This window comes from Salvelinus alpinus, chromosome 23, assembly GCF_045679555.1.
Source record: "Salvelinus alpinus chromosome 23, SLU_Salpinus.1, whole genome shotgun sequence".
Classification (NCBI taxonomy): Eukaryota; Metazoa; Chordata; class Actinopteri; order Salmoniformes; family Salmonidae; genus Salvelinus; species Salvelinus alpinus.
In genome coordinates this window covers 26,596,865-26,615,319 of record NC_092108.1, presented here as the reverse complement: position 1 = coordinate 26,615,319, position 18,455 = coordinate 26,596,865, and the positions used below count along the sequence as shown (strand labels likewise).

The following is an 18,455-nucleotide window of genomic DNA, read 5'->3' as shown; positions in this document are numbered from 1 at the left end:
GACTCATCTGAGAGCTAAAGACCTGGATACTGAAGCTAAGAATCTGCTCAAGAAGATCCTGGGTAACAAAAACTATTCCTGTTTACTCGCCTTTTTTCTTTTTCAATCTCTTTGTCCACCTCTGTCTATCTCTCTATTCATATGATCCTCTTTTATTTCTCTGTCTTCTCTCTCACCCTCTCCTTTCTTTCTTTCTCTCTTTCTCTCTCTCTGTCTCATTCTCTCTCTGTTGCTTTCTCCCCCATACCACCCTCCCTTTTATCTAAACCTGAATGTGTGTGTTGGGTGTAGCCCTGCTACAGCAGCTGAACGAGTCTGGTTCCAGTGGTGGTGTGGTGCCCAGTGAGAACCTGGCTAAGATGTTATCTGAGGCGGAAAGCATGGTGAAGGAGATGGAGAAGAGGAACTTCAACCCACAAAAAGACGCAGCTGAGAAAGAGAGTGATGAGGCACAGAAACGTAAGACTTCTTCCTGGTCCATTCAAAAACTCTTAAAATCCCTAAAAGCTATTCTTTCAAAAGATTAGAATATCGAACGTCTGATGTTCGAGAACACTACCACATTAGGTTGAGCTAAGATACAGATAAGAGGCCTAATGTCACAATAACGATGACTACATTGTTTGATACCATCAGCAACCAAATAAAATGGTGAGATTTTTTAAAATCTTCAGTCGAGAATGTCCGTTTCTATTTCTATTCGAATCTGTTCCTCTCTCCCAGTGCTGGACTACATCAAGGCCAATGTGACGAAGCAGTATGATCAGAATGAGGCAGCAGCCAAGAGGGTGAAGGGTCTGCTGAAGGACTATGCAGCTAAATTGAAGGACCTGGAGGAGGCGCTGAAACAGGCTGGGGACATGGTGAAGAAAGCCAACTCTCAGAATGGACTCAACACTGAGGCACTGGAAGACATCCTGGTAATAATAAAAGTCCCAGTACCAGACTTCGAACATGATGGTACTATGAAGTCATGTATAGGCTGTTAGTGTGTGCAGTAACCATGTCTCCGTTGCTATGGTTAATTCATGGTTGGTATCAGTATTGTTTTCACAATTACATTTCCATTGGCTTAATGTTCTCTTAACCAGTTGAATGGTGTTTGTTCTTCAGAAACATATGGAAAATCTGAGGAAAGAGCATAAGAAGGTCCAGGACCAGATAGCCATGGCAGAAGATCAGTTGAAGGATACAAAGGACCTCCTTAGAATGTTGGATGACAGGAAGACAGTAAGCACACAGACCAGCCATGACAATATATCAGGGTTCCCCTTTTATGAAATGTTGATTGTTGGACATAAAAGACTGTAAAAACACTGTGACCCTGTTGTCTTCCTCCTCTCTCCAGGAGTATGAACAGCTAGCTGCCCAACTGGACGGGGCCAGGACTGACCTCACCAAGAAAGGCAACGCTATGTCCCAGGCCGCGGCCAAAGAGGACATTGTGGAGCGAGCAGAGAAACATGCTGAGAACCTGGCCAAGCTGGCCAAGGAACTACAGGAGTGAGTTATAGGGATATGGGTCCTGGGTTATGAGGACAGTGCAGTTTCTGCTGATTGTATAGCTCAAGTTCAAAGCTTTTTGTGTTTTAGGTAATGGAAGTCGCCAGATATTGTTAAAAATATCCATTTTACAGGATAGAACAAAAGATGCCAGATAATAGCTCAGCACAATTAATGAGAGCAATAGAGGCTCAGTATAAACGACCTACTATAGAAGCCAGGCGTTGTGGTTCTGTAACGGGGATGTTTATGTTGGGTGGTTTCCATCCTCAGTGGGTCGTGCCAGATAGATCTGCGATCCGATAGATCCCCCACAGGCTGCATGTTTGTTGTTCTGCTTTGTTGAAAATCCAGATGCGTGTGTTGACCTGTGTACTCTCGCTCTGCCTCCTTTCCTCTCTTCTCCCTTCCTTCTCTCTCCACCCCTCCTCTCTGCCTCCTTTCCTCTCTTCTCCCTTCCTTCTCTCTCCACCCCCCTCTCCTTTCTGCTCTTCTCCCTTCCTTCTCTCTCCACCCCTCCTCTCTCATCCTTTCCTCTCTTCTCCCTTGCTTCTCTCTCTACCCCCTCTCTCCTCCTTTCCTCTCTTCTCCCTTCCTTCTCTCTCTACCCCCGTCTCTCCTCCTTTCCTCTCTTCTCCCTTCCTTCTCTCTCTACCCCCCTCTCTCCTCCTTTCTGCTCTTCTCCCTTCCTTCTCTCTCTACCCCCCTCTCTCCTCCTTTCTGCTCTTCTCCCTTCCTTCTCTCTCTACCCCCCTCTCTCCTCCTTTCTGCTCTTCTCCCTTCCTTCTCTCTCTCCCCCCCTCTCTCCTCCTTTCCTCTCTTCTCCCTTCCTTCTCTCTCTACCCCCTCTCTCCTCCTTTCTGCTCTTCTCCCTTCCTTCTCTCTCTACCCCCCTCTCTCCTCCTTTCTGCTCTTCTCCCTTCCTTCTCTCTCTACCCCCCTCTCTCCTCCTTTCCTCTCTTCTCCCTTCCTTCTCTCTCTACCCCCTCTCTCCTCCTTTCCCCTCTTCTCCCTTCCTTCTCTCTCTACCCCCCTCTCTCCTCCTTTCCTCTCTTCTCCCTTCCTTCTCTCTCCACCCCTCCTCTCTCATCCTTTCCTCTCTTCTCCCTTCCTTCTCTCTCTACCCCCCTCTCTCCTCCTTTCTGCTCTTCTCCCTTCCTTCTCTCTCTACCCCCTCTCTCCTCCTTTCCTCTCTTCTCCCTTCCTTCTCTCTCTACCCCCCTCTCTCCTCCTTTCTGCTCTTCTCCCTTCCTTCTCTCTCTACCCCCTCTCTCCTCCTTTCTGCTCTTCTCCCTTCCTTCTCTCTCTACCCCCCTCTCTCCTCCTTTCTGCTCTTCTCCCTTCCTTCTCTCTCTACCCCCCTCTCTCCTCCTTTCCTCTCTTCTCCCTTCCTTCTCTCTCTACCCCCTCTCTCCTCCTTTCCTCTCTTCTCCCTTCCTTCTCTCTCCACCCCTCCTCTCTCATCCTTTCCTCTCTTCTCCCTTCCTTCTCTCTCTACCCCCCTCTCTCATCCTTTCTGCTCTTCTCTCTTCCTTCTCTCTCTACCCCCTCTCTCCTCCTTTCTGCTCTTCTCCCTTCCTTCTCTCTCCACCCCTCCTCTCTCCTCCTTTCTGCTCTTCTCCCTTCCTTCTCTCTCTACCCCCCTCTCTCCTCCTTTCTGCTCTTCTCCCTTCCTTCTCTCTCTACCCCCCTTTCTCATCCTTTCCTCTCTTCTCCCTTCCTTCTCTCTCTACCCCCCTCTCTCATCCTTTCCTCTCTTCTCCCTTCCTTCTCTCTCTACCCCCCTCTCTCCTCCTTTCTGCTCTTCTCCCTTCCTTCTCTCTCTACCCCCCTCTCTCCTCCTTTCTGCTCTTCTCCCTTCCTTCTCTCTCTACCCCCCTCTCTCCTCCTTTCTGCTCTTCTCCCTTCCTTCTCTCTCTACCCCCTCTCTCCTCCTTTCTGCTCTTCTCCCTTCCTTCTCTCTCTACCCCCCTCTCTCCTCCTTTCTGCTCTTCTCCCTTCCTTCTCTCTCTACCCCCCTTTCTCATCCTTTCCTCTCTTCTCCCTTCCTTCTCTCTCTACCCCCCTCTCTCATCCTTTCCTCTCTTCTCCCTTCCTTCTCTCTCTACCCCCCTCTCTCCTCCTTTCTGCTCTTCTCCCTTCCTTCTCTCTCTACCCCCCTCTCTCCTCCTTTCTGCTCTTCTCCCTTCCTTCTCTCTCTACCCCCTCTCTCCTCCTTTCTGCTCTTCTCCCTTCCTTCTCTCTCTACCCCCTCTCTCCTCCTTTCTGCTCTTCTCCCTTCCTTCTCTCTCTACCCCCTCTCTCCTCCTTTCTGCTCTTCTCCCTTCCTTCTCTCTCTACCCCCCTCTCGCCTCCTTTCTGCTCTTCTCTCTTCCTTCTCTCTCTACCCCCCTCTCTCCTCCTTTCCTCTCTTCTCCCTTCCTTCTCTCTCCACCCCTCCTCTCTCCTCCTTTCTGCTCTTCTCCCTTCCTTCTCTCTCCACCCCTCCTCTCTCCTCCTTTCTGCTCTTCTCCCTTCCTTCTCTCTCCACCCCTCCTCTCTCATCCTTTCCTCTCTTCTCCCTTCCTTCTCTCTTTACCCCCCCTCTCCTTTCCGCTCTTCTCCCTTCCTTCTCTCTCTACCCCCTCTCTCTCATTTCCTCTCTTCTCCCTTCCTTCTCTCTCTACCCTTCTCTCTCTACCCCCTCTCTCTCCTCATTTCCTCTCTTCTCCCTCCTTTCCTCTCTTTCTACCTTCCTATGTCACAGTGCTGTGAGGGACTCGAGTGGCCGCTCTGATGTGCGTGATGCCATGGACGCCATTAAGGCCTACAAGAACATCACAGATGCAGTCAACGCTGCAGAGAAGGCAGCCAAGGAGGCCAAGGATGCAGCTGACAAGGCCCTAAAGGTCAGTTCACAGTCCAGCCACTAGACCCTTATCACAGAGATAATGAATCCTCAGCACCTCAACTTTTAGCTGATGTGGCTTTGGTTTACCTTCTGTTTTAACAATATTCTTAAACTTCTGTTATTATTTTGCAATATAGGATGTGAAGAAAGAGGACCTGACAAAGAGAGCTAAGAATCTGAAAGACAGCGGGAACGACCTACTGAGGGAAGCAGGGGATGCAGAACAAGATCTCAAAGGTATGTTGCTATAAGTTGTAATAGAGTTTTTAGAGTTGGCAGGGAGCCAACCAAATATATGTGGCTTAAACTACTTCGAACTAAACTCTGGTTTGACTCCACAGAGGCCTCTGATCACCTCACAGCCCAGAAGAAACGCCTGAAGGACGCAGAGAAGAAGAAGAAAGCATTGGAGAAGGACCTCATGGACGCTCAGGCAGAGCTGAACAACATCATGAGAGGTAAACCGGCTCAGATAGTAGGAGGAAGTCTGATAGATCAGCTCAAATTATAGAGAATTACTGATCAATGGAGGAATACACCCCTCTCCTCCTTCCCTCATTCCCTCTCTTCTCTCCTCCCGACAGATGACATAGGAGACATGTTGGACGAGGCGAAGAGCAAGGCAGCGTCAGCCAATGACACGGCTAGCACCACCATGGACAGACTGAATGCCATCAGAGAGGAAGTGGATAAGATCAACGTCATGCCCTCCGACTCCAACCTCAGCAGCGTCATGGATGATGTGAACAAGTCAGGTGAGGGATCACTCCACTAACATACGTCTGCATAGGATGGAGGGAATATACACCCGTAGACAGGGCTTCCTTGTAAAAAGAGATTTATATCCTGTATCAATGGGACTCACCTGGAAAATAAAGGTTGAATTAATACTACTTGTCTTATTTGCTGATATTACCATGCATGTAAAGTACTGTATGTACAGCGATGTTTGTCCACTCTTTGCCTGTTTTGTGTGTTTTGTACAGGTGTAAAATGGTTAAAAGGTCTAACTACACTCTCCCTCTCTCTCTTTCTCTCTCCATGTCTCTCTCTCTATATATATATATCTCCCTCTCCCCCTTCCATCTCTCTCCATCCACAGTGAAGAATCTGTTGAACACAATCCCGTCTCTGCAGGATAAGATCTCAGAGGTGGAAGAGCTCAGCTCTCAGCTGTCCCCTGTCACCAACATCTCAGAGAACATCAAGAGGATCAAGGAGCTGATCGAGCAGTCTAGAGACGCAGCCAACAGGGTAAGAACGGAACACACACACACCCACACCCACACACACCCTGGGTCCACACCCCACCAGATATTGCCCATGTGTATTACCTATTCCCCTTCCACTGGCCAGACAGTATACAGTTGAAAGGATTGCAGGTCTAGGTCTTGACAGAGCCCTTTGGTGAATATGTACCATCATTTGTTGGACAGTTGTTATTCCCATAAAGGAAAACAATGATTTAACTTTACACTGCTGATCCCTTTAACCATGTACAACTTCTCTCCTCATCTCCTCCCCCTGTCTCTCCAGATTGTGGTCCCTATGAAGTTCAGTGGTGAGGGCCATGTGGAGATGCGTCCCCCCAGGGACATGGAGGACCTGAAGGCATACACTGCCCTGTCCCTGTCCTTGCAGAGACCAGTGAACCCCGACATCGGCAGAGGGGATGGAACACGCAGACGCAGACAGGACAGCACCACCACAGACAAGGGAGACATGTTCGTACTGTACCTCGGCAACAAAGACGTGAGTGGACTGGACAGCACTTGGGTTGCAAAGGGAGGGTATATTATCTAAAACTTTCAAAGTTTACAAGTAAACCACCAGAATGTTGGTATCTTTCAAGGATTTTATGTAATCTATCACAAGACATCTGGTGGCCCTTTTGGGTATTTCAGATTATCACAGGTGTCTGTAATTATCTCTGGCCCTCTGTGTGGGATTATCATATGAAAATATACAAAATAATAATTTAAAATCATTTTAAAATAGAATTACAATACTGTAAAATATTATCCTAAATATAAACCATTAACTTAGTGAATACCATTGGTGTTTAATATGAGTGTTTCAGCATGAAATATTATATATATATATATATATTTTTTTAACTTTGATTTATTTGACTATGTCAATATGTATTTGAAGTCAATGTTTTTTTTCATTCATTCTGCTATTTTCTCTTGGACCATATGGTCCATCTAATAGAAACTCATTGACAGTGTGGACACATGCCTTTTTTCAAGGTTGTTCAAGTATATATTATACCAAAGTTACGATAGATTGCCATAGATTTTCAGTTAATTACCAGAATTACTGAAGGTTCTGGTAACTTTGGTAAATTACCAGCAGCTTTGTTGCCCTAGACAAGACACAACCTGGCCCTTGTAGTCCCTTGTTCTCCTAGTGAAAAAAACTGGATGGTATAGATTTGGCAATTTGCTTTATGGTCATAAAACTCTCTCTGGCACATCAGTCGCCATCCTCCTAATATATTTGAGTCATTTAGCAGACACTCTTCTCATTCTTTTTCATACTGCTCCCGCGTGGGAACCCTGGTGTTGCACCGTGCTCTACCGACTGAGCCACACTGGATCCTGTTATATAGGATCATTTGTATACTTCTCTATTGAAATAATGGCACCGTATACATTTGACAGTTTGCTTGTTGTTGGAAATGCTCCCACTGACGGTCCTCACCTCTCTTTTCCACAGTCATCTAAAGACTACATTGGCATGGCCCTGAGGAAGAACGTGCTGTTCTGTGTGTACAAGCTGAGCGGAGAAGAGTATGAGATCAAGACAGACTACATCACTAGGTCTCCCTCTGAGCCTGCATTCTTTGACAAGGTGGACCTGCACAGGTAAAACCATACCTTCGTCCGTCTCAAGTCTTAGGAATTGGAAATGGAAATGTTATTTGAGTGAGTAACCCTGCTCTAACGTTGACCTTTTTTACAATCTCTTAGAATTTATCAAGATGCACAGGTGATCCTCACCAAACTGTTCACATCTAATGACCCAGACCCTCCTCAGACCAGCAGTAAGCAGGGAGAGCTGACCAGGAACCTTCTAAACCTGAACCATAGTGACGTGGTCTTCTATGTCGGGGGCTATCCCTCCAACTTCACTGTAAGCACCCCAAAACATTGACTGGAAATGAACATTTCAGTTCCTAGGTGACATTACTATTCCTGATTATTGAAACATTCTCAGTCTTATTATACCTGAATATGCTTTGCTTCTATAGCCTCCAGCCTCCCTCAACTACCCAAACTATAAAGGATGCATCGAGCTGTCCACCTTCAACGACAGATTCATCAGTCTGTACAACTTTAAGAAGGCTGTCAAGATCAACCTGGAGACTCCATGCAAGAGGTTGGTTTAGAGCTACTGAAAGCCTAATGAGTTATTGACGGGAGATAATGCTTCTGGATCAGAGGACAACAAAGACTAAAGGTCCCATACTCAAAATGCCTTAGAGTCCTTGTTATACAGTCAATCTAACCTGTCAGTCACTTGACTGCTAAACGTCTTAAGTGGTTAGACTATTTACACTGGACGTGTAACCTTTTCACAGTGTGACATGCTCCTATTCATTTCAATGAAACCTGGGCTGTAGCAGCACGGCTCCGTGAGAGGCTGGCACTGCTCAGCGTAAAAGTAGGCTGCAGTTCTATTTTCACGCCTGAGAACACTTGATGAAGTGGCTCGTGCTCTGCTCGCGCACATCCAGTGTAGCATCTAAAAACGTATAGTTTTCCTCACACCCCAGGTAGTTATGAGTGTTTACATCTTCTAACCTTAACCCTATTCTGATTGAATCCCCCTGTGCCCAGGTATATGCAGCCAGTGGTGTTTGACTACTTCGAGGGGACTGGCTATGCCAAGGTGTCCACCCAAGGTGTCATGGCGTCCACCCTCCTCCTGACCCAGACCATCTCCACTCGCTCAGAGAATGGGCTTCTCCTCTACATTGGAAATGAGGTAGGCTACTTATTCTTTCTACCGGGAAACATTTGGTGTGGTAAAGTTGATTACACTTGAATAGCTGTTGATATTCTGTACTGTTGTCAGTCTGTCCACTGGCTGTGTTTAACATTGCTTGTTTTCTTCTTTTCGTAGTACAACTACTACAGTGTGACGTTTGAGAGAGGCTACGTTGTCATCCACAGTAACCTGCTCAGAGAACCAGCACGAAGCACCACCAAAGTCTTCCCGGTGGTGAGGCAGTTGGAGCTAGATGGGTGGAATAATTTGTCTGTTTGATCTTATTGATATTTGGTTAATTGTAGAATTTGCATTGTTTTGCTTAAATGGTTCCCCCTGATTTTTCCTTCTCTTTAGGATGCAGATTCGGCAGAAGTGTTGATCATCATGGAGTCTAAAGGAAGCCAAGAGATGAAGATCCGTGTAGCAGGAAATGAGGTGGTCAAGACTAATGTCCAGTACACCCCTGGAGACTACACAGACTACTACATCGGTGGCCTACCACAAGCCCTGAGAGAAAGGTGAGTGCTTTTCATCCACTTACTAGGAACATTATTATTATGTTTGGCCCATGTTTGGTATTCCATTTTGATGATCAAACTCTGCCCATATTACATGGATGTTGAGTAAGTTTTAAATCGTTATTGGTAGTACACGGTTTCCCTAAGCCTACACCATACCAGAGGAGTCTAAATAAAATTGTGTTTTGTGTGTTCTCGCTCACAGACACCACATCACCGCCCAGCCACTGAAGGGCTGCATGAAGAACGTCAAGCTCAACAGCAAGTACCCCACCTTCCAGGAAAAAGTGGGCATCCGCCGGGGCTGTCCCAAGGACTCCCTGGTAAGTCTTCACCTTTCACTAAAGTTTTCAAACGTGGTCAACACAGTAAGTCAGCGTTTCGGGTCAATTTGAATTGAAGGTAGCTAATTCAGGAAGTCATTTGTCTGTAATTTGTCTGATTTGAATTGAAACTTCAAAAATGTTAAAACCTTTGAAATAAATAGATTTTACTTTTAAGTTTATTGATAAGTCATTGAAAATCGACTGCCTTTTTTCAATTATTGAATTCTCACATAAAATCAATACCATGGAATTATATTTTTATTCATACCACTAGGATATTTACTTACTGGAAACTGTAACTGATACTGTCAGGAAGCCATTTCTGTGTGCCAGTACCGTGTATTTTGATGCTACCAAGATGCTGTAACTGACTCCAGTCCACTGTTAGTAACAGCATGATAATGTCTCTGTGTTCCAGGCATCTCGTAAAGCAGAGTTCAACGTGGGCAGTTCTCTGTCAGCTACTCTTGAAGGCTTCAGCCTGGCCAATGATACCACAGTCTCACTGGGATTCAAGAGCTCTGAGAAAGAGGGTCTTCTACTGCAGAACACCGAGTCGGTTAGTAGACAACAACACCTCTTTTTCTCTGTCTCTCTCTGACTCTCTATCTCCCTCCCTCTTCCTTCCTTTAACAGTTGCTTTAACAGTTTAGCTTTAGGATACAGCAAATGTAAGTGGACTGACTTTGAAATAATCGTTATCCCCACCTGGTCTCCGACAGAGCATTGGTGCCATCGAACTTGCCTTGGTTGACGGCTACGTGGTTCTGACATTCAAAGACGAAGTTTGGAAATCTTTGAAATCAAGCAAGCAGTACCAGGATGGCAAATGGCATTACCTGACTGCCACCAGGAGAGTGTCTCCTCAAAGGTAGAACATCAAACAGTCAAGATAGATCGATAGAAGTTTATGAAACCCACATGTTCTGAAACAAAAGGGAAATGTTAAATGTATCCAGTTCCATGATGGATTGGTGAAGATTGAGACTTACTATATGATTGTTGTGACAGTACCGTACACACTCGCTATACCGATTGGTAACCACTGACACATATACTGTAAGTACCATATATGTGAATGCACGTCCCGTGTTGCCCTACAGTATCGAGCTCCGGATAGATGAGGATGATTTGGGAGGGCAGATAACCTCAGGTTCCTTCAGTTCAAACCCAGACTCTGTGTTCCTGGGGAAAGACACCTTCAAAGGCTGCATCTCCAACCTCTACCTGAGAAGGTAAACTCACTTCACTGTGTATTATTACAATGTCTAACATTAGTAACAACACAGCAGTAGTAATAGTTGTTATATACATGTAGTTATCATCATGGCTGTCGTCGTAGTTTTATTTATTCAACCTTTATTGAAGCAGGGAGTCATATTGAGACCCTTATGCAAATGAACTTTGCAGAATACAAAAAATACACATCGAATATGAAATGCAAGAAATAAATAATAACATACCAAAGCATAACGTAACTAGTAGAAGTTTATTTTTGCAGGAAGGTTTCATGGTAGTTTTAATGTTGACATTAAACATTCATAGTTCACGTTTCATAGTGCACTGATGTGCTGATATTAGATACTATCCTGGTTGTATGACCTCCTGAAAGTTGCTGTGTGTGTTGTGTTGCAGGCCTGCCTCTCTGTACAGAGCAGAGGACCTGAGTCAGTTCAGCTCTACAGGAGATGTGCTGCTGGATATGTGTAGCGCTGACAGACCTCCACAACTGATGCTCGACCGCAACACCTCCAGGAAGGTGAGAAAGAACAGTGAACTCAGCTCGCCACATTAACAACGATTAACTTACAATAATGATCTACCTAACTGATGACGACCTTTATTACCAAATAACTGGTGAGACCGTCAGGAAAGCGTTATGTTTTTTTGTATGTTTTGTGTTTGTCACACCAATCACAATTGTATTTATTTTTCCTTGTCCTAATGTTGGAACGAGACAATCCAAGTTTCCAATAACACTGTACTATGATTACCTACTGTAGCAACAAGCCAGTCGTTGGTGTCAGTTATCACTTCAGCATCTATCCCATGCTTCACATGCATGTTGCGTTGATGTGCTGTTCACAGTGTTTTGTGCTGCTTTGTTTCCAGAGATGAAGAGAAGGACGACCTGCCAACTAATGAGGATGAATTGATATTGACATGAGAAATATGAGCATCTCACACAATGTTTGCACAAGCCCATTGCTATTGTACTTGACTGATAAAAAAAGTACTGCATGGACATCCACATCATCATGACTACTATTATTAAATACAAAACTAACTATTAAAAACAATTATTTAATGAGCATTGTTTCGCTTTTGATTTGTACACTGTTCTATCTTAAGCATGTTTCATGACAATAAACCACTTTTCTGACCAGTGATTAACAAGCATCTATTAACCCACTCATTCACTATCATCATCAGTCCACCTGGTAACAACCAGCCTGATGTTAGGTCATTGCCCTGCCCTCACTCCTTTTCTGCTCTCCCTATTAACAATGACTAGGACCAATGAACTAATGAATGATCTATGGTCTATACGGAAATACTATCATCATAAGATATAATATCATAATATTATTATACTGTGGAATGACTGAGGGTGTATTATTGGAACATTGCACTAGGAATGAACAGTATTAGTTATGGTCTGTGAATACCTGGAATGTATACGGGAACATTACACGGAGTATTGGGTAAAGCAGTGCACCATTGTTATGCATAAGCAGTGTTAGAGTTTGTGTGTGCATCACTGTCATGCATCTCTTACTGTATGCCAGAGGAGGCTGGTGTGGGGAGGATGGCTCAATAATGTCTGGAATTGAGTGAATGAAATGTTATCAAACACATGGGAACCAGGTGTTTGATGTGTTTGAGACCATTCAATTAATTCTGTTCCAGCCATTACTATGAGCCTGTCCTCTCCATTTAAAGTGCCACCAGCCACCACTGACTGATGTATGCTCTCTCAAGCATTTTTACCTGAGCACCTTGGCCTCTGTCTATCCAAATGATTTGATCTTCTAAGTCTCCAACAATAAATCAACCACTAAGCTCACTTATCTCTTTCTTTGTGAGCACCTGTCAATCAATGTCACTCTAAACACCTCAGCTCTTTTGATTAAAATGCATTAATAGACCAACTCTTCCCAATGAAAACATGCAATGACTAACAGATTGGCACAACTGTATGCTAGGATTACAATTACCCCCATGAATAATATAATATCCATACAGTTTTGGTGGAGTATTTAAAATGGTGCCAAGCGTGAGTGTCCTATTTGGTTGTTTATAAGCTATTTCTTCATATGCATTTTTATTAATGCAAATACAGTACACGCAAGCAGATCTTATAATGATTATGTGTATACTAAGAGCATATACATGCACACACATGTTCATAGGCAATTATGATGAGGCCCAAAGAATGTATGCCAAATCAAAAGCTACACATACTGGCTCCTGCCCTCATTCCTTCCCTTCACACCATACCTAAATCATCATGTCGTTTTTGTGGAGGAAACATGACTTGTGACACATCTCACACATCTTAGAAATGAGAAATGGGGGGCATTCAGCAGTTGAAACAATAACAAAGGGGACTCCCCGCCCCTATTTTGGTATCAAACTGAAGGATGGGGCTGAAGAAATGTAACCACTCAAATTCATAGACAGACCTATTAATGCAAGGACTGACCATCCATGATATCAGCATTATAGTTTTAATCATGTGAGGCTATATAGTGTTTCTGTTTACATTCACTTTATTTAGAAAGCTTATATTTTGGGTTCTGGTGGGGTACGAGAGTTGAACTAAGCACATGAGGCATTTATTTGTTAAATTCTTTAGTAATCAGTGGGTACATATCATGAATTCATAAATAAATAAAAAATGGAAGAAGCAATTGCAGATTGCACCTTTAAATATGCATTTGAACATGTAGATATCAAATGATGAAAGAAATCAATATTGTAGAGATACAGATCGTGATTCAGGTTTCAGTAAAGAGATACTGATCATGGGGAAAGTGTGATGGAATATATGCAAGCCTATCAACAGATTACTACTCAAAGCAGCGTTCACCCCCAAATGGGAGACATCTTTAACAGTTTCTAACTCCCAGAGGCCTACAGTAGATAACAAGGAGGACTGAGGAATGAGAATGGGCTCATACATGTTTTCTGTGGAACACTGAGTCTCCTTGTTCAGTTAGTTGACCTTGTTCAGTTGGCTGACATTAAGGTTTCATTGAGCACAGTGTCATATTCACCAAAGCTAAGCTCTTTATCCTCCAAAATCTGTCTTTGCATTTCAGAACCACATTTCCATTGACTAAGGCAAATCCTACCCCAGTGCTTTGTTGGAGGTTAATCGCATACACATATTTAAGCCATTGTCTCTAATATTGAGTTCCCGTTTCTCTGTGCCTATGTGTGTTCTGTATAGGATGGTGTTATTGAGGTGTCAGATGACAGTCTCTATGTGTGTGCACACCCTGCCCTGGTCGAACATGCTTACCACATTGGGGGCACTATGAGTAGCCTGAGCTATAGCCTCACTCCCCAGGCACTCCAGCCCAGGTGAGTAGACACACTCACACACGCTCACACATTCTCTCTCTCTCTCTCTCTCTCGTTCCTTACTTCCTTCCTTCCTTCCTGAATCCTGTCTCTTTTCTCCACCAGACCTAATTTCTCCCTGGACGTGAGGACCAAGTCTGCCACAGGCCTGTTGTTCTATGCAGCCACCAGAGGGGGGAGCTCTCACGTGGCTCTCTACCTGTCCAAGGGTAGGATCAGACTGTCAGTAGACAAGAGTAGGAAGATCTTCAACAGGGAGAAGTACAACGATGGAAAGTGGCACTCGGTCAGTGGGTTAAAATCTAAGACGATCTGCACTCAGTAATGTTGTTTCACATCATACATTCACAAACAGTTGTTTGCAGTAGTTGTTTCATGAGAGAAAACTTACCAAATCACTCTGTGGCACTATAATCAGTCAGTGACAGGGATGTACATTGATTTGTCCTCTGTGGTGACCTCACCTCTGCAGGTAACATTCAGCCTAGAGAAGAAGAAGTTCCGGTTGGTAGTGGATGGTCTCAGGGCTCAGGATGGAAAGCTGACCAGTGATGAGTCCACCTCCATGGAATTGATCTCTCCTCTTTACATGGGAAGTGTTCCTGATTCCTTGAACAAAGAACTGAAGGTAGCCAACACATATACACATATACACACACAGACACACGCGCACGCACGCACGCACGCACGCACGCACGCACACATACACACACACACACACACACACACACACACACACACACACACACACACACACACACACACACACACACACACACACACACACACACACACACATGGACACCAGTGGAGGTGGGAGGAGTTATAGGAGGACAAGCTCATTGTAATGGCTGGAATGGTATAAAAGGAACCGAGTCAAATGTGGTTTCCATTTGTTTGATACCATTCCATTGATTCCATTCCAGCCATTACAATGAGCCTGTCCTCCTACAGCTCCTCCCACCAGCCTCCACTGATGGACACACACAGGCACACACAGACACAGACACAAACACACATACAGTATACACTCACACCCCCAAAATTGTATTGTATTTTCTCTTTACTTTCAGTGGAAGCGCCTCCCAAAGCAACGTGTGATTGGCTGTGTGCGTAACTTCAAGATGAATGGCACTCCCATGCCAGAACCAACCACCAATCATGGTGCTGGTCCCTGCTTTGACGGACAGGCACAGAGTGGGGCCTACTTCTCAGGAAGAGGGGCATATGTCATTATCAGTGAGTAGAAAACAAAATATTGAGATTGGTAATATGGTGTAGGATAATCTCCATTAACCCAGAAGTAAAATCTTGCATAATTTGGTCAGATGCGTGATTAACTTCTGTGTTCATACGTGTTAGAGATTTAGAGTTCTGGCAACAAAGGAAGTCTCCACCCTCGCAAAAGTAAAATCTCAGCCAAAGCCCCCCCTCCGATTCGTATGGGCACACGCGCCAAGCACTCGAGGCGAAGCAGTTCAAGCTCTGCCTTCGCCCAATTCTGATATGTCTAAATAACCAGTGACGAAAACCCCACAACCAGAACTACTGCAGCTCGTTATTTCACACATCCCATTCAGTCCCGTCAGATTTTTCAGTCTACACGCTGAGTCTGCCCACGGGAGATTAGGTGCATGATGAAGATGAGAATCACAACAATGATGAGGCTGATGATGATGATGTCTGTTCCAGATGATTCCTTTGTGGTGGGCTCCAGCTTTGAGGTGGTGTTTGACATCCGTCCCAGGGGTCTGACTGGTGTTCTGCTCCATGCGGGGGACTCCAGCAGGCCTCGCCGTGGGCCCAACACTGGACACCACCTCAGCCTCTACATGCACAGAGGCGAGGTGAGCCTGCCCTGCACTGGGCTGTCTGGACTGGGCCAGTCACAGCCTTGAAATTGTTTCCTTGACACATGATTCCTTGAACTATTTTGACCCCTCAAGTGCTAGATTTGACCTTTCAAGCTGACCTTTCAGACCTCTCAAGGGTTACATTTGACTTTCAAATCATTTAAAACATGATTCTAGTTCAGGCTGATTTTAGGCTGAGTTTCCTTGCAGACACTGGTGCCTGAGCAGCCATAAGTCTGTTGTGCAGTGTTGTGATGCACATGTGTTTCTCCAGGTGGTGGCACGTGTGAACAATGGAGGAGGTGAATTCAACGTGTCCGTCCGGCCCAAGCAGCCCTTGTGTGACGGAATGTTCCACAGAGTTGCAGGTACAACTTTAGTTATAACATTTTTTAACGTGCCTCTATCCAACTAGCTAGCTACAAATTCATAGTAATAAGTATATTTAATATGTAATAAGTGACGCCCATGGGGAATGGGTGTGTGTGTGTGTTTCTCACTTCAGTGATCAAGAGGAACAATGTTGTGGAGATGCATGTGGACACCGAGGGTGACCACAAAATAGGACCGTCCTCCTCGTCCTCTACTCTAACCAAAGACCCTCTATATGTAGGCGGCATTCCAGGTAGGTACTCTGGACGAGAGAACCCTGGATTTACAACTATGTTCAAACTCTTTCAGACCTTTAGTCCACTGTAATGAAGCCCCTCTTGTATTTTACACAAATAATAACTTTTACATCCTATAGGACGGTGAATGATAGATCAGAGATAGAATCAAAGATATAGTCACACTGAATTTAGACTCCATCACTATTTTGCCTCTTGAATACAGTACTGTATCTGACTCTTCCTTGTGCAGAGACGTCCATGCACCTGACACTCCCTGTCACAGGGTCCTTCGTGGGCTGCATCCAGAACATGAAGATCAACGAGGACCCGGTTTCCTTTGAGAAGCACTCTGGGGTGTTCGGTCCAGTCAACCTCAGAGAGTGTCCTGCTGAGTAGAGTCTAGTCCATGACCACATCCTGGGACGTTCACTGTCTACTGGCCGCCACGTGCAATCTAATCTAAAGACAGAGAATATGTATGTGTGTGTGTGTGTGTGTGTGTGTGTGTGTGTGTGTGTGTGTGTGTGTGTGTGTGTGTGTGTGTGTGTGTGTGTGTGTGTGTGTGTACGCACTCACATTTGTGTTGATAGGTATACGAGCGGCTCAGAGATTCATGTATGTTGCTCTGTATGAGGAAACTAAAGATAAAGAGAGATGAGCTAGTCTGTAGTGTTACGCTATAGTATATTTATTTTGTGATAAATGTGTTCATTATCACCATCTTGTTATTGAATATATTCTAATGTTGTACCATCTGGGTTAGACATGTCTGTTTCCCCCCATTAGGCTCTTCCTTTGTACTTCCTGTCCTCCTCCCCCATAGTATTGTTACGCTCGTCGTTGGAAGGAGTAGACCAAGGTGCAGCGTGGTAGGCATACATCTTTCTTTTATTGATGACACCGAAAAAACAACAAATACAAACCGAAACGCACAGTTCTGTAGGGCTGGAAAGCAACAGTACAAAAACAAGATCCCACACTATACAGGTGGAAAAAGGCTGCCTAAGTATGATCCCCAATCAGAGACAACGATAGACAGCTGCCTCTGATTGGGAACCATACCAGGCCAACAAAGAAATAGAAAACATAGATTGCCCACCCTAGTCACACCCTGACCTAACCAAATAGAGAATTAAAAGGATCTCTAAGGTCAAGGCGTGACAAGTATATAAAAGCTTTCCTTAGACTTTAGAGTGGATGTGGTGTGTGTTTGGTCAGTATTGCATCATGGCCAGCAAATATAAGCAACCCTGCACTTTAAAAAACAAATGCCATGTTGACCAGTTAACAAAGAAAATGTCAGTCACAACAATGGACTCGATTTAAATTACCATTCTGTATCTCTTGTGACATGTAACTCTGAACTCATCAATTTTTGTATGTAGGGCCTACTATAATTGCATTGGTATATTTTCTTTATGTGAATGTTGTCTTTCAGAATAATTTTTAATAATCAATATGGATTCGGAATAGTCAATTCTTGGTGAACATTCTTGGGGCGGCAGGTAGGCTAGTGGTTAGTGCGTTGGACTAGTATCCAAAAGGTTGCAAGATCAAATCTCTGAGCTGACGAGGTAAAAATCTGTCTCTCTCTCTCTCATTGAAAATAAGAATTTGTTCTTAACTGACTTGCCTAGTTAAAAAAAGGTAAAAAAGCAAGACATTTTCCCTCAATAGATTAGTCTCGAAAATGATATTCAACCGAATTCGGACCACTGAGAAATGTACACAACTAAAAAACTAAATATTTCTCTTGGTTTTCTCACATACAAGTGGATATACCTCAGACTAAGCTATGTATATAATTGTGTATAATACTTGATTACTATTTTCCATAATGAAACATTCAGTGCAAATGTATTCACTGTTGACAGTTACACCAGCTACCATTTACTTTACACTTGGCCACCCTTTATTGTACATGTATGCATTCCTACCTTTTGACCACTGATATCATTCAACATTTGTGAGTGGGTTAATCATGTCTGTCCGTCTGTCTGTCTTCATTGCCAATTTATGTCAGTTCTGAATGCTTGTAATTCTTTTGAACTTGGTGTTTAAATTTGATGTGTAACCTTTTAATAAAATACAGCAGACAGCATGCCCATATCCAATATTAAAGTGTTTTGGATATTATTCTGTACATTTTGCACATTAGTTGATAT

The 18,455-nt window shown here is 44.2% G+C and overlaps 1 protein-coding gene across 5 annotated transcripts in view; it reads left to right on the top strand.

Moving 5' to 3' along the window:
- The window catches only part of LOC139550680 (laminin subunit alpha-3-like), a 124,203-nt gene extending 105,799 nt beyond the window's left edge, over positions 1-18,404 (top strand). For 4 of the 5 annotated variants that reach the window (XM_071361737.1, XM_071361736.1, XM_071361735.1 and 1 more), the window contains 30 exons: positions 1-62; positions 292-459; positions 724-920; positions 1,114-1,230; positions 1,349-1,503; positions 4,250-4,391; positions 4,531-4,630; positions 4,735-4,851; positions 4,978-5,148; positions 5,496-5,647; positions 5,930-6,145; positions 7,115-7,263; positions 7,369-7,531; positions 7,650-7,777; positions 8,239-8,386; positions 8,525-8,623; positions 8,747-8,910; positions 9,116-9,233; positions 9,655-9,795; positions 9,959-10,107; positions 10,340-10,471; positions 10,872-10,995; positions 13,693-13,826; positions 13,932-14,112; positions 14,299-14,454; positions 14,900-15,065; positions 15,519-15,673; positions 15,954-16,047; positions 16,185-16,304; positions 16,541-18,404. The exon at positions 1-62 is cut by the window's left edge and continues 50 nt beyond it. In XM_071361737.1, coding sequence (XP_071217838.1) covers positions 1-62; positions 292-459; positions 724-920; positions 1,114-1,230; positions 1,349-1,503; positions 4,250-4,391; positions 4,531-4,630; positions 4,735-4,851; positions 4,978-5,148; positions 5,496-5,647; positions 5,930-6,145; positions 7,115-7,263; positions 7,369-7,531; positions 7,650-7,777; positions 8,239-8,386; positions 8,525-8,623; positions 8,747-8,910; positions 9,116-9,233; positions 9,655-9,795; positions 9,959-10,107; positions 10,340-10,471; positions 10,872-10,995; positions 13,693-13,826; positions 13,932-14,112; positions 14,299-14,454; positions 14,900-15,065; positions 15,519-15,673; positions 15,954-16,047; positions 16,185-16,304; positions 16,541-16,686 — 4,264 coding nt within the window. In that variant the 3' untranslated portion in view covers positions 16,687-18,404. Of the gene's footprint in view, positions 63-291; positions 460-723; positions 921-1,113; positions 1,231-1,348; positions 1,504-4,249; positions 4,392-4,530; positions 4,631-4,734; positions 4,852-4,977; positions 5,149-5,495; positions 5,648-5,929; positions 6,146-7,114; positions 7,264-7,368; positions 7,532-7,649; positions 7,778-8,238; positions 8,387-8,524; positions 8,624-8,746; positions 8,911-9,115; positions 9,234-9,654; positions 9,796-9,958; positions 10,108-10,339; positions 10,472-10,871; positions 10,996-11,348; positions 11,549-13,692; positions 13,827-13,931; positions 14,113-14,298; positions 14,455-14,899; positions 15,066-15,518; positions 15,674-15,953; positions 16,048-16,184; positions 16,305-16,540 lie in introns of those variants that run through there. The other variant, XM_071361738.1, reaches the window with a different exon arrangement.
- Positions 18,405-18,455: the final 51 nt, after the last annotated feature.